Source organism: Natator depressus, chromosome 3 (genome assembly GCF_965152275.1).
Source record: "Natator depressus isolate rNatDep1 chromosome 3, rNatDep2.hap1, whole genome shotgun sequence".
Taxonomy (NCBI): domain Eukaryota; kingdom Metazoa; phylum Chordata; order Testudines; family Cheloniidae; genus Natator; species Natator depressus.
In genome coordinates this window covers 205985776-206000408 of record NC_134236.1, presented here as the reverse complement: position 1 = coordinate 206000408, position 14633 = coordinate 205985776, and the positions used below count along the sequence as shown (strand labels likewise).

Here is a 14633-nt window from a genome sequence, read left to right as displayed (position 1 = left end):
CCCTACACCACATTTTCTAGCACTTTGTCGTCCACTAACTATTTGAACATCCTGAACAAATCCACAATGAAAGAGCAAACAGTTTTCATTAACTGCTGCCTTTTCAGGGCTTTTTCCAATGAAGCTGTTTTGATAGAACACTTGAGGAAGAAGCAGGGAGCACCATATGAGGCCCCTAGACTCAGGCTTTCAATCAGTTTGTGCGTTAAACAGCAAATCCAGGTTTATAGTGAGCTTCAACTGGATTCAACAGGAAACAGCCAAGATACAGGGAGAATGTTTCTGGAGAGGAAGGATGAGCATTAAACCAAGCAGTAAGAGTTGCAAAGAGTTACCAAAGAGTCTCAGCCAGGATAAAAGTGAAGTGGATACAAGGAGAAAACAGCAACAAAGAGGCTTCCTAACATCTGGAGAAGCTGAACCACCAAGACTGTTCCTGTGTAGTAGCTCCTGCAGGCAACGAGCTTGTGCTGTAAAGCCCAGGAGCTTGACAAAGAAAGTGCTACAATAAAAACAGCATAAACACTATTAGAATCTGACTGGGGGGGGGGTGCCAAAAGCCCCAAACTGAGTTGTGATTCTCTGTTGGGCTTGATCGTGCCACATTTGATCACAAACATGTGGCATGCTCAGATGAAAGAGGTGCTGGGGGCTCAAGCAATTTTTTTACTTTCGTAGCTGACACGGCAAGCATAGAGGTGCCAGGGCTATGCACGGCCAAGCCAAGAGCCCTGGAAAAAATTAAGCCCTGCCAGTGACCATCATACTTCATGGACGAGAAGATATGCGAGGGTTGGAAATACTCCTAAAAAGACTTCTTGGTCCCAGCCTGCTGTTTAAAGGGGATTTAGAAGAAGTCTCTAGGTGGGTTTTAGCTGCAGGGACAGCTACACTTATATCAGCTTCCTCTGCCACCCCTCCACAGGGGTGCTCCCCTCCCTGCCTTGGGACCTGAAGTCCATTGGAAACCTGTATTTGAGAGATCAGGAGAGAATTAAGGTTTTGAACAGCTCATCTCATCAGGAGTGGCTTCTAGAGTCCCACTAAGCTTTTTTTCCAAATGGTCAAGTGAACATGCCATCCTGTAATGGCGACTGCACACGAGTAGGCGTTTGGAGAGGGGCTCAGTTGGCTAGAGGCACACTGCATCTAAAAACACACACACCACAATAGCCTGCGAGGGTGCACTCACTGACTCATTGCTGTGGGTTGATTAATGCCAATTCACAGCAACTCAGTAAGAATCTGTTTGCCAGCCCCAGGAGTCTTCCAGCTGCAGTTCATCACCCTGGAATATTTGTTATCTCAAGAGAGACCTGACAGACAAGCAGAGAATTCAGCAGTGGATTCGTTCCCCAGAGAAGAGCCTTTGGGAATGGACTTACTTTTAGAAGCTATTTTAAACATCAGCCCTTTAGACTTTTTCTTGGTTATTTCTTCCCCTCCAAGGTCATTCTCGTTGGTTTCCATGTTGTCTATTAGTTTGCCATCACGTAGTTCTTCCCTTTAAATAAAAATATATATCCCTATGAAGCCACTTAAAAATGCACTCCAGTGCTCTCCATAAGTTCATGAATTGGACTGGCTCTCCCAGACTCTTGCTACTGGGGCTTGGAGCCCCATAAGTCCCTCCCCCAAAAGCCCCTCTGCATGCAAAGCAGAGCATGGCTCAGAATCAATGGAGCAGACCCTGCGATGCAGGAACAGAACCCCCACACCTCTGGCAGGAGAAAGCGGAGAAGGGGACAGCAACCTTTTCCCATTCTAAACATAAAACCAACAACTGCTATTGACAGTCTTCCAGTGGGGTCAGTGAAATGCTGGCCTCTTACAGCAAGGAGCACATGCCTGTCTGCCTCCCACCCTGCAACTGGGAATTAGCAGAGATGTCTGTCCAGAGAGGGTCTCATTTTAGCTGTTGGCCCCTTATGGGCCAAGTCCCCTGCCTGAGCTCACACTCCTCTGCCCAAGCCATGTTCTAGGCTAGGGTTTAAAGGAACTAACACCACACCTTTCAATCAGAGTCCAGATGCCCACTGCAGCCACTCAGCTGGTCTAATGAGGGAAATTGGACTGTCTCTGAATACAGCGTCTAGAGCAGCCCGAGGCACTTTTGTTGATGTCACTAAAGTAGCTCCCTGAACACCCCTCTCTGCCAAAGGCCCCCCCCCCCTCTCTCTGTCTGTGTGCAGGAGGGAAGGGGGAAATGCGAGAGAAAGTGGAGGTGTATAGGTAAGAGATCCTATGCAGAAGAGAGTCACCTTTTTCTAAGGCATCTGATCACCACAATGGTGGGGAGGCTATAAAATGGAACTGAACTCACCCAGGAGACTCTGGAAACCTAGATCAGATGCCTGAACTCTTGAATTTCTCAACTGCACATCACTAAGGAAAATCTGATTACACGGTCCATCAATAACTGGAGGTGTTGAGAGACCCACCCACAAAGTACCATGTTTCCCCTGTAGTTTACTTACTCTTGGATTCCTACTCCCAGCTCTTGAATTTTCCTCTCAATGGCAGTTTCTACTTCACTCTTTTCCAGTGAGTACTCCACAAAGAAAGCTTCTAGGATAAATGCTATGAGAATACTGAAAGGGGGGAGGGGAAAGACATGCTGTTTGGGCATGTTATTAATTAAAGGCAGGATTATACAATGTTTTGCAGAGCAAGCCCTCACATTATTCATCGATTTCTGCAGTAGCAGACCGTGGAATTCCTGGCCCATCAGTACAAATCTGTCAGTGCATAGATACTGTGGAAATGCCCCCAGAGCAACAGATAACCTTTGCTATTTGCCAAAGCCCCCCCCAACATGTCTTCATGGCCTGGCACTGAACAGGGATGGAGGAACTGGCAGAATCCCAGTCAGATTTGCAGCTAGACACAGTTTAATTCTTATTCTTTAAAATTCCAGCCCCAAGCAGCACTTTACAGAGGTAAGCACGGTTGTCCATGAGACTTGTTTAGGGCTAGATGCCCCTCCCCTCTCTAAAGCATCCCCAATCCTTTCTCCACAGGGGACACAGAATCCTGCATTCCTTCCTGCCTAGTCTGTTCCATCTTCTAAAGGAGGAGAATCACCCTTTACATCCATAAGGCATCCCCTGGCTCAGTACCTCTTCACGCATCCGTCAGCAGGAGGCGTTTGCAGGGGAACCACTGTAACCCAGAGCCCAAACGTATCAACCCAAGCACACAGCAGTGCTCCAGCTGCCCAGGCAGGAAGAGCCCTGTGAACTCATTACCTCAGGCCTTCAGCCTGCTGTGGCTCTAAGCCCCATGCTTCCCCACCTCAGACAGATAGAAATGTCACTGAACTTACTTAATTATCATGATCACCACCACAACGTGGAAGGCAATGAAGTACAGCTTGGCAGCCTGGTGCGTGACCAGGGCAAACCCATTGGCAAGAAGTATGAAGTTAAGGACTAGGACAGATAGGAAACTTCTCCCTGCTGAGAACAGCCTGCTTGAGACAGTCAGGCTGACGACAAGAGAAGACACATTTGACCTTCCCTTGGTGATGCTTCCTCATTAAAAACCTTACTGAAGGGAATTGAGATCGCATTTCTTTCTCCATTTTGACCTCACTGAAGTCAATGGCGTGGGGCGCCTTTCCATGGACTTCGGGGGGCTCTGGATTGGAGCCTGTGTGATAGATACAGAAAGGATATCGTGCCACTGATTGACAACCGTCAGCTCCATCAGAACAACGAATGAAGACGTGAGGTCATTGAAGTTGTTCTTGCAGTACTTGGCTCGAGCAAACAGAGAATCTTTTAAAGCAGGGTTTCCGCACTCCAGGGCGTGATGGGCAGTGGAATTCCTGGAAAAGAACTGGATTTTCCCCTGGAATAGTTCCATGCCGATGATAGCAAACATGTAGTATACTACCTGGGGGGGAGGGGGGAAAAGAGAGAGAGACCCATTCTCATAGATTGAAATGTCACGCGACAGCTTTACCCAGCAGAGTACGGAAGCATTTAAGATTCCATCATCAAATTCCCCAATGCACATTCCCCAATGCGCTTCCCAGATTCTGGCCACTTGAGCCAACTGTGGCTTCTCTGAGACACTTTGAGGATGGCTGGTATTAGAAGATTAACAGAGACTTAGTCCAGGAAGTAGCGATTCCATGTAAGGTTTAAAAATAAACTAAGAACAGAGGGAGAAGAATACTGAACTGGAATCTAAGTTGATGGAGTGAGTATTTCCAATTTAACAGGAGATTTTTTTTGGGGGGGGGGGGGGGGGAAATCAAGAGTTTCCATGTCAGTTACTTGCCCAGATCAGCATTCAGGATTCTGCATAGGACAGCAGCATCAGGGAGGGAGGGAGAGAGAAAAGAAAAAAAAAAAGTCCTGAACTGGCACCTAGGGAGAACCAGACCATTAAATAGCTTTACACATAAATAACCCTGAAAATATTCGGGTCTACCCACACAGCCTTGATTCTGGCCGGAGAGTGACCATGCTGAAGCTTTATAGTTCACCTCTTGAACATAAAAAAATCAGAATTCTAAGGAAAACAAGGTCATGCTACAGCAGGAACTGCTGCACTTCAGAGTTAGTGTCCAGGGCGCTTACCAGAGCCAGCCCACCAAAGGTCAGCATTGTCGGCACAATGTTTATGAGCGTATTCATGATGACCCGGAATCTAGAACAAGACAAGTCATGAGAACCCCATGCCCAGACACTTATTTAAAGAGATATTCCAGGAATTCCCGATAGTTGGTGCCTCTCTGAGCAATGGAGTCCCCCATTTTGTTTTGCAGGGGTGAGAGAGAAAAGAGATGACAGATCTCAGAGATCACTGGCCCATTTGCCTCTGCTGGTTGTTGGTGCCATTTCTCTGCCACTGTCCCACATTAATACAGAACGGGGCTGAGCTGTAGGCTTGATCCTGTTTAACACCGTCTGCTTGCCCGCCTGCATGCCCCTGGGCGGCCTTGTGTGGCTTTCCAGTTTCACAGGGGCAGTGCTGTGTCTGCTCTAGTGGGCTCTCGCTTAGGTGTCTTGGTGAGTGGTGGGGCTTATTCCTGTTTGAGAAAAGGGCTGCTGGGGCCCTTAGGCCTAGTCTACAGTTGAGTTTCACTGGTACAAACTACGCTGGGTAGGGGATGATGTGTCATCAACATAGTGGTAAAATCCTTTAGCAAGGACGCAGTTTATACCAGGATAAAGGTGCCTTATTCTAGTACAGCTTATTCTCCTTCCCATATGGGAATAATTACACGGGTATCAAAGCCCCTTTGTAAAGCCATGCAGCCCTTGTAAAGCCATACGGCGTGGATGCAGCCAGCTACACCACTAATGCCTCGATCTTCTCAGCTGAGCAGACGTTAGCTAGCTGGGAGACCCGGTCCCCTGCCAGCCTCTAGATCAGCTCAGTGCAGTGGTAGAGGGCTACAGCCCCATTACATTCTTTACCTTTGAATGCTATCCACAATCCTAATGAGCCGGAGGACTCTCAGTATGAAGACAATATCCAGCACTTGCTGGCTGTTGTATTGACTTGCTGAGGAAGAAAGCAGCACCAGCAGCTTTTAGTACACATGATCTCCAATGCTTCCCCGTTTGCCTAAGACAAAGGCTAATGCAATCACTAGGCAAAGCACAGAAAGTGTCCCCCATCAGTCACAGTGCAACAGCAGAATGAGACAGAGCCCCGAGATGGTTGTGCATCACAAAAGGTTCTATTTCTATCATCCTCAAAGACATGTACCGGAATCGCATACACAACACTTCAGATTCTGACGGGGATAGGGGGTTTGTATTTCAAAACCCAAAATAAAATAAAGGGGTTTGTTTCTGCGCCCTTCCAATATAAGAGGTAGTATTTAATTTAAATGGATACCTTTCATCGTTATTACATACTTAGCTGGAACACACACAAATATGTTGTAATCTAAACAAGGTTACCTACGCAAAGGGCACAGGTTATGGATTCATTCTTCCACGGATTGTTATTTAAATCTTTTTATACTTCCTGCTCCCCCAAAACATGCAGTTTCAATTGAAACCATGAGTCAAGAGTGATATTAGGAGATAAAGCTTAAACAAAAACAAAAAGCCCACCACACAATTTCTCAGGCACTTGTAGATTAACAGCCTGCTAATGCCACAGAAGATTTAAAGCGTAATGCCCTGCTTACCTGATTTAAGTGAAGTGTTGAGAATTGTAGCTATTAGAGCAGCAATAATGATGGAGGTATCAAACCTAGTGTTGAGGGAAAGAGTTCTATTACACGGATGATTCTAGTGCACATCGAAGTGCAGTGCAGGCATTTAGATACTAATTGTGATGGACACAATATAAGGCCTTAATCTGCAAACACTTAAGCGTGTGCTTAAAGTTAAGCACACAAGGATTCCTACCGAGCCAGAGGAACTATTCATGTGCTGGAGCGTTTGCAGGTTTGGGCCCTAAATGGCTGGACTGTGACCTCTTTGGGGCAGGGACTGTATTTTATTCGGAGTTTGTACAGTCTGCCTAGTACAACAGACCTAGTCAAGGCTCCTTGGGTTACTTCATGCACTGAAACAGCCATCCAGGACTAAGCGAAGTTTCTACATTGGACATGTGGTTTGCAAACATGACCTGCAAGGGGGGGAAAATGGCTTATGCTTCCCCCCCCCCTTATTTATAGGGAGAAAGGAGACCTAGAATGTTCTTTACTAGTTTGTTTACAATAGAAATTCAGGCCCAGTCTGTGCTACAAGTCTCTGGACAACTGGAGACCTAGTAGGGTTCCAGTATCACGGGGGAGAAGAACTCAGCTAATGAGAGGGGTGAGGGGATTCTTGTATTGACTGTTGGAATGAATGGTTGTTTCTGTTAACAGGTATTTAAGTCCCACACCACATTTTAAAAGATAAAAAAAACTCTTATACCTACAAGCCCCAATGTGTCTGCCAGCAAGTCAGTGACGGCCATGGCTCGACATTCCAAATATTTTTAGGGCAAAGAGGATACACACAAGAGCTACCACCCCACTTCCAGACCTTCCTGCAGTAGTATTAAAAAAGCAGCACAAACCCAATTGTTTAAAAAGGAATGTATGTTTTCATGAAAAGAGAATCCAGAGTCCAGTCCAGTCTTCTAATCCTGCACTCCAGTTTCAGTTAAGAGCATTTCTCTTGCCATCTCAGGTTTGCAATAGCTTTAGTTATATGCTGGTTATGCAAGTATGAACTTTACCAGTCTAGCACTGGGTGTTTTTACAAGAAGAATCTAATTCTAGTAAGAGGCTGAATATAAAGTCTCTGGCTGCGAAGAGAAGAAAGTTGCAAGACATTCTTCCCATATCCCTTCTACCCCCAAACCACCACAACTCAGCATCCTACTTACCAGTTCCAGAACTGGGTCTTTGCAAAGAATGCCCTGGGTTCATAAGTGTACACTTTCAAGAGGATCTCAATGATATATAAAGAAAGGAAAACCCACTCTGCATAGGAAATCAGTGGGTTTTCCTCATCCAAAGCAATGAATACGGCGTTTATTAGAATGATTACATCGTAAGTCCAAACAAAGCCCCTGCAAGAAAGGGGAGAGAAAAGGAGTTTGTTTGCTCCTGCCTATGAAGGTTTAAAAAATAAAATAAATAATCCCTCAGAAGATACCCCTGTGACCTTAAGAGCCCTTCAATGCTAACTGGCCAAGAGGCCCACTGTTGTGTCATTCTGAATGTTGTTTACGATATCAAATGAAAGCCAGTGGCACACTAGTCATTAATATCATTGTGAAATACACGTATTATATAAGGAATTATGGATGCTTGTTGATATTATGCTTTAAAAAGTCTGATCAAATAAATGGAAAACCAGGTTTTCTTCCAGACAAGAGGGAGAAGAGTTACCTCCCCATCTCTAATGGGAACGGTCCCTGGCATCACCATGTTCCATGGGCAGTTCATTTGCCTCAGAGATAAAAAACAGGAAGAACAAATTAATAGGAGGTTGTGAAATCAGCATGGGAACACACTGGCATCTGCATCATCCTGACTCTGGAGACAAACTTTGGGGAATACAAGGACAAGCAAAAAGATGTTTGCTATCCATCACTTAGGGGTCCAGCATTCTTTTTATCCATGAAAGGTGGATCCCCTACCATGCGGGTGGGTGCTGCTGAATGTGCGCTTTAGATAACTTTCTTATCTTAGTCAAGGATTGTAGCCTGTTAAGTTTTAGTGACTTGGAGTGTTATACCTCTGTCTTATTTGTAACCATTTCTGTCCATTAGTCTTGCTTAGCATCACCTTTCAGTTCATGGTTAATAAGCTTCTTGTTTTATCATAAGCACAAATCATTGCTGTTATATTAAGCAGACTGTGAATTCCCGGTTAAATCAAGCAAGCTGGTGTGTACATGGTCTCTTTAGAGACAGCAAACTTGCTAGTTTGTGAGTGTCCAGTGATGGGGCTCAATGTTGCAGGGAGACACTTCTGCAGAGTTTGAGAATGGATCCACACCAAGGACTAACCTGCAAGGCAAAGTTAGGCCTGGAAGAGTCCCGAGGAATCTGTGGGGCCAGTTAAACTGGGAGTGGCAGGGAGCGGTCACTGAGTTTAGCACCAGCAGATTCTGTTGATGCTGAGGCAGAGAGGTAATAAAGGGACATACAGTTCTGGATGCCCCTAGAAAGCCTCACAACCCTCCCATCCACATCCCCATTACCCAGTTACAAAACCAGCTTTGCCATACATCAGCCAGTGTTTCAGTTTAAACAGCCTTTTCCCCGATGGAGAATTTAGGAGAGTTGATGTAATTTAACCTTACATTTGAGAAGCCAGTTACCGCAAATGTGTATACTCAGCTGACAAGATCAAACATCACTGAGAGCTAGAAGTTCAGTCTGCATCAAATCAAGCAGCACTCATAGATGTGAGACCGCCCAGAAGAGTAGAAAGGAATTGGAGAAAATTAAACATCAGACTGATCCCTAAATTAGCTCTTGATTCCAATTTAATAGGCGTCGGTGAAACTGAGTGTAACACCACTTTACAACAGAGACTGCTGGTTATTATAGGTTTTCATACCTGAATTCAGACTCCTTTTGAGCAAGACTGTATTTTCAAGCCAGAACATACAAGCTGATGCAGATCTACAAGCTGATAATACTTGTGACATCATTCAAGGCTTACAATACGACTGAGTTAGAGGGACTGGAACTTGAAGATGGGGATTTTCAGAAGCATTCAGCATTGGTCTAACTGCTCCTGCTCAAGCTTAGGATCAAACTCCCGTTGACTCAAGTGGGAGCAGAGTTAGGCGCAGACTGAGTGCTTCTGAAAAAATCCCACCTGTAGTGTTCCCCTTGCAGTGCTGGCATTTTCCAGCCTGCCATTCAGATGAATACTTGTCCAGAGGTAAATGCTGGTTTGCAGCATCATTATGAGATGCTCATTGTGAGGGAAGAGACAGACTTACTTGTGTTGAACCATGCTGCGTATGAATAGGCTCACTGCCGAGTTATACACGTGGGGCATCCAGTGTTCTAGGGGGTGGGTTTGTATCCTCATTGCAATCACCTGGATGTTCAGAAGGTCTGCCAGACGCACAAAAGATTTTTTGTCTGCAGTGGACAGGAAAGATGCCCATTAGCCTACAAGCATAATAAATGGCAGCATTTCATATTTGCAGAAATACAGTCCTTATGTGAAAAAGCAGTACTTCACTCTGTCCACATGCAGAGAACACACAGGACTTGACCACACGGGCAAAAAGGGAGCTTCCTTCAGCCATGCTAGCTCCATACTAGCTAGGAGCCCTCTTAACCTGTGCAAGGAGCTGTGGCAGGAAGTTGTAAAGAGACTTGTTGGAAGGAAAAGAGAAAGGGGGGGAAAAAAAAAAAAAAAATCACATCTATAGGACTCATTTCACTCCTTACTTGCCAAATTTTAAACCTCATCTCAAGAAGGCCAATCTTTAGGCAAACATGTAGTGGTCAAATCACACATCCACAGTTAAGTAATCACCATTCATTAACATAAGTGGTTGCAAATAACATTTTTCTATTTAACAGGTGATAACTGAGGAATTTGCTGAAAAATAAATTCTGGCTTTTTAGTAGTCCTCATTGGAGGTTTGTTCCTAGATAGAGCCTGAAAATCTGAAAGCACGTTTAAAGTGCATAGGAATTTCCAAACTGCATCAGATGAGAGCTCCATCTTTCCCAGAATCCTGTCTCTAGAAGTGAGGAGAACAAGATGCTCAAGAGGAAGGTGCAAGAAACCCCACAGCAGGAAAACTTCCCCAATCAGGTTATTTTCTTAACCCGCTGCACTGAGAGGCTGGCTCAGCCTGGCAGCAGGAGAATTTATATCCCTGAGCTTAAAAGCCATGGCGAAATCACAGATTTCCTCATCTGTATGGCAAGAGAAGTTTTTTTTTTAAATGCCAAATATCTTTGGAGATTCTCCTACACGTTTATCATGTAGTTTAATTTGAGGTCATGAAGGCTCTAAGACACTCTGTGCATGGAAACAAAGTGGCCTAAGTGTTAGAATTAAGTAGAAAGAATGTGTGAAAAGAAACTGAGTGCTACAAGCTTAGATAAGTGAGGTAGCAGGATATGCCTGGTTGACAGTGTCACCAAATCACACAAAGCCAAGTGACCAGATGGGTAGATTTTCAGCATTCACTTCAGATTGGTTACATATGGCACATTGAAAAATACAGATCTCACTGCTTAAACAAAAAGGTCCTCCCTTACTTCAGGAACCCGTTCCCAACAAGTGTTTGTTTACTGCTACTCACCTACATAACCTTTTTGTTCCTCATCGGATACTCTCAACAGGAGCTCTCGATGGGAAGTGCTGATATCTGGGGCCACTAGTTTGACGAGTTGCTTCCACTGGGCTTCTTTAACAACAAACTCTGTGCCCTCCTTGACCTTTAGGATGTTGAAGGCTTCTACCATCTTGTGACGCTTCATGTAAGCAAGTTTGCGGATCTCATTCTGGAGGAGACAATGGATTTCAGATACCTGGAGGATGGGTTTCTCTCTCTCCCATCTCCCACTTATTTTTAAACTTAAATGTAGTTTTGGGATATTCATGAACACCAGATTTGTTCTTGCATTTCTATACCAGACTGCCAAGAAGGACTCTATAGGAAATGAGCCAAGAGCAAAAAAGTTCCCAGCTGACAACGCTACATTCAGCCAGAGAAGCAGAGAGTGACTAATAGAGAGTAGCAGCCGTGTTAGTCTGTATCTGCAAAAAGAATAGGAGTACTTGTGGCACCTTAGAGACTAACAAATGTATTGGAGCATAAGTTTATGCTCCAAGGTGCCACAAGCACTCCTATTCTTTTCAATAGTCCAGAGTGACTCATCTGGACAGTTGTGAAGCAGATGCAGCAGGCTACCAGGAAGTCCTGCCCTCTCCTCCACTGCAGAGATGTCACTAGCCCCTATTTCCTGCTCAGTCTATCAAAAACTTCCCAAACATATCCAGGTAGGATCCATTGCAACAGTTTGCTCCCATGGGATACCTCTTAGCAGATTAAAAATCTAGATGGCTTATATTACGCCTTGGAAGATAGTGTGCAATTGGGGCGGGGAGAAAAGGGTGTTGGTATGTAACGAACAGCAGGGAGAGGTGAGTCACAAGGGCTTTATCATGGACTGGAAGGCCCTCAAGTTGGAGTAAAAGAGAAGAGGGAATCGATTTAGACATCACATCAACACTAACAAGCGAGGACTTGGAAAGCAGCAGCTACCCGTCCGATTTCTGTGGTATCCAGATGGGAGATGATCCTGCCAACAGCTAGCTCCAGGAATTTGGGCAGAAGAGCCAGCCAACTTTGTGCCCTACCTCCACTAGGCAGTCTGCCCAGCAGACAGCATGCAGGGATGGTTTTTGTGGCCTCCTGTTAGTGCGTATGGCAAGAGACCTTGCCTATAAGAGAGGAAGGTTAGTCTATTTATGAAAGTTCACTGGAACCTTTAGCATTAGCCCTATAATTGCAAGCACTAGACATGCTTACAGTGTCCTCACTTACCCCAAAATTTGGTGGTGCTACTGGAAGAGGGAAGATGTACGCCGCTCTTATTGAATATAGTGCCCCCTGCTCTGTCCTCCTGTCAGTGCTTTAAGGGTATGTTACAGAGCAGGAGTCGGCACCCTTTTAAAAGTGGTGAGCCAAGTCTTCATTTATTCACTTTAATTTAAGGTTTCGCATGCCAATAATATATTTTAACGTTTTTTAGAAGGTCTCTCTATAAGTCTATGTATTATATAACTAAACTATTGTCATATGTAAACAAGGTTTTCAAAATGTTTAAGAAGCTTCATTTAAAATTAAATTAAAAATGCTGATCTTACACAGCCGGCCCACTCAGCCTGCTGCCGGCCTGGGGTTCTGTTCACCTAGGCCGGCAGTGGGCTGAGCGGGGCGGACGGCCGGGACCCCAGACTAGCAGTGGGCTGAGCGGCTCAGCCTGCTGCCACTCAACCCCCTGCTGGTCTGCGGTTCCGTCCGCCGGCTCCTGCCGGCCAAGGTCCCGGCCCCCTCAGCCCGCTGCCAGTCTGGGATCCTGGCCCTGCCCACATAGAGTGGGTACCTACCTTCTCCCTGGTTCTAGCCCAGTCTCTTCCTCTGTCTGCACTGAGCTGAGGGTGGGAGTGCACTGAGCACAGGGCTGGGAGTGAAGGAGCAGGCTGGGGGTTGGGGTGTAGGGTCTGGCCAGGAGCTAAAATGAGGGAGGGGGCTTAGGGTTGGGACAGGAGGTTTGGGTGTGGAGTGCTTACCTGGGCAGCTCCCATTTGGTGTGAGGGGTCCAGGAGCTCCTGTTTGGTGCTCACAGTGGGGAGTAAGAATGTGGGGGTGTGTGCAAGAGTCAGGGCATGGGGTGTGGGGGGGCTGGAGTGTGTGTGAGGGGTGCAGAGATCAGGGCAGAGGGCTGGGGGTGTGGGCTGGGGTCGTGGGAGTGCTTCCAGCCTCCTGCCCAGAGCGGTTTCACGGCAGAGGGCTGGAGGGGATATGCCCTGATTCCACACCCCTTCCCCAAGGCCCCATCCCCACCTCTTCTCTGCCTCCTCCCCGGAGCAGCCAGAGTGCTGCGGCTCCCCTTCTCCCACTCCCTCGCAAGGGCCATCAGCTGATCGGTGGCAGGGAGGGAGAGGAGGAGGGGCGGGAACCCAGCAGGCTGGGGGAAGAGGCGGGGGAGGGGGAACTTGCCTGCCCTGCAGCAGGCAGGACCAAGCTTCTTCACCCTGCCCCCACATGTGTGTGTGTGTGGGGGGGGGGGGGCGGGGAGAGCGGAGAAGAGAGGGCCGGGGCGGGCAGGATTTTTAACGGCACTCTACAGCCTGCCGGGGTCCCGGCCTGGGTTTGGCAGCGGGCGCTGAGCAGGGCCAGCGGCTGGGACCCAGCAGGGAGCAGCTTGCCCTTAAAAATCAGCTCGCGTGCTGTGTTTGGCATGCGTGCCATAGGTTGCCGACCTGTTACAGAGCAACCACACAGTACGTAGAGTTGCTACTGGATAGCAGCTGTCTTCCCAGTAGAGACATTCCAGAAGGGAGGTTTGCCTAATGTTTAGCAGGAACAGTGCACAGATCACTGCACCCTGTCTACTGATGAGCACACACATGGGACATTTACTGTGAGAAGTCAACACAAGTGGTGGTCATGGCACTATCTGTGTTAAATCATTCTGTATCGTGCAGTTTATTTTTATTGCAGTAGCAGCCAGGAGCCCCAGGCATGGGCCAGAACCCTGTGGTACTAGGTGCTGGGCAGACAGGCACAGAACAGGGAGACAGTCCCTGCCTAGAGAGCTTCCCTCTTCTCCCCACCTGGTCTTTGACTGTAAGCTCTTCAGGGCAGGGCCCATGTTTCCATAGGTTTATACCAAGCCTAATCCCATAGGGTCTCTCAGTGATAGTATAACTGTGAAGTGACAGATGGAAACCTCATTAAATGGCTCTAAAGGATGGTTCAGAATCAGCAGCCGATTAATCATACTGTCCCCTGGAAAGGAGGAGTGGCTGGCTGCAGGACATTGCCTTGAGGATCCTTTCCCTGCAGATGCTCTGTGGGTCTCTCCCCTCTTTCCACCCCCTGCACTGAACAACGTTGTGGTACAACCCCAGTACTAGGCCGTAACAGGAGATTTGCTGTAATGCCAGCACCTTACAGCTGTACCATAAGAAGGGCTCTAAACTGGATAACCAAAACCCCACTTGATGTTTTCTAACACACACCGTCCCACTGATTTAGTGGCCTAGCGTTGGGAGTCGGACTCTGCACTGGATTCACAAACACTTGAGATTCAGAGGACCGGAAGAGGAAACAGATGTTAAAGCAGAACACTCCATGCAGTGATGGGTATAGTCGTGTTATTGCTGTGCCCAGTTCAGGAGATACTCTTCCACACACACACACACACACACACTTTACCTTTAAATGTTTCCTGTAATTGTTGTACACAACAGCCAGGAAGACAGACATGAAGAGGTAGGTGTTGATTACTACATAGGTTATGAAGAACAGGGAATACCACCAACTGAAGTCAAAGGCCGGCATCCTAGACGGGGAGAGAGTGGCTTTAGTCATTCTACAGTGAAAGCAGGGATTCATATAGAGCAATAAAACCTCTGGGACAGCTTCCAAAATGCTGTCTCA

The 14633-nt window shown here is 46.7% G+C and overlaps 1 protein-coding gene across 1 annotated transcript in view; it reads right to left on the bottom strand.

Annotated features, from left to right (window-relative positions):
- LOC141985533 (two pore channel protein 2-like) overlaps positions 1–14633 on the bottom strand; it is a 31463-nt gene that overhangs the window by 3835 nt on the left and 12995 nt on the right. The window contains exons 8-18 of the mRNA XM_074949755.1: positions 14409–14535; positions 10761–10962; positions 9432–9576; positions 7354–7539; positions 6158–6222; positions 5433–5520; positions 4590–4659; positions 3678–3897; positions 3326–3416; positions 2478–2591; positions 1386–1504 (exon numbers count right to left, since the gene is read on the bottom strand). Of these exons, the coding sequence (XP_074805856.1) occupies positions 1386–1504; positions 2478–2591; positions 3326–3416; positions 3678–3897; positions 4590–4659; positions 5433–5520; positions 6158–6222; positions 7354–7539; positions 9432–9576; positions 10761–10962; positions 14409–14535 (1427 nt within the window). The remainder of the gene's footprint in view (positions 1–1385; positions 1505–2477; positions 2592–3325; positions 3417–3677; positions 3898–4589; positions 4660–5432; positions 5521–6157; positions 6223–7353; positions 7540–9431; positions 9577–10760; positions 10963–14408; positions 14536–14633) is intronic.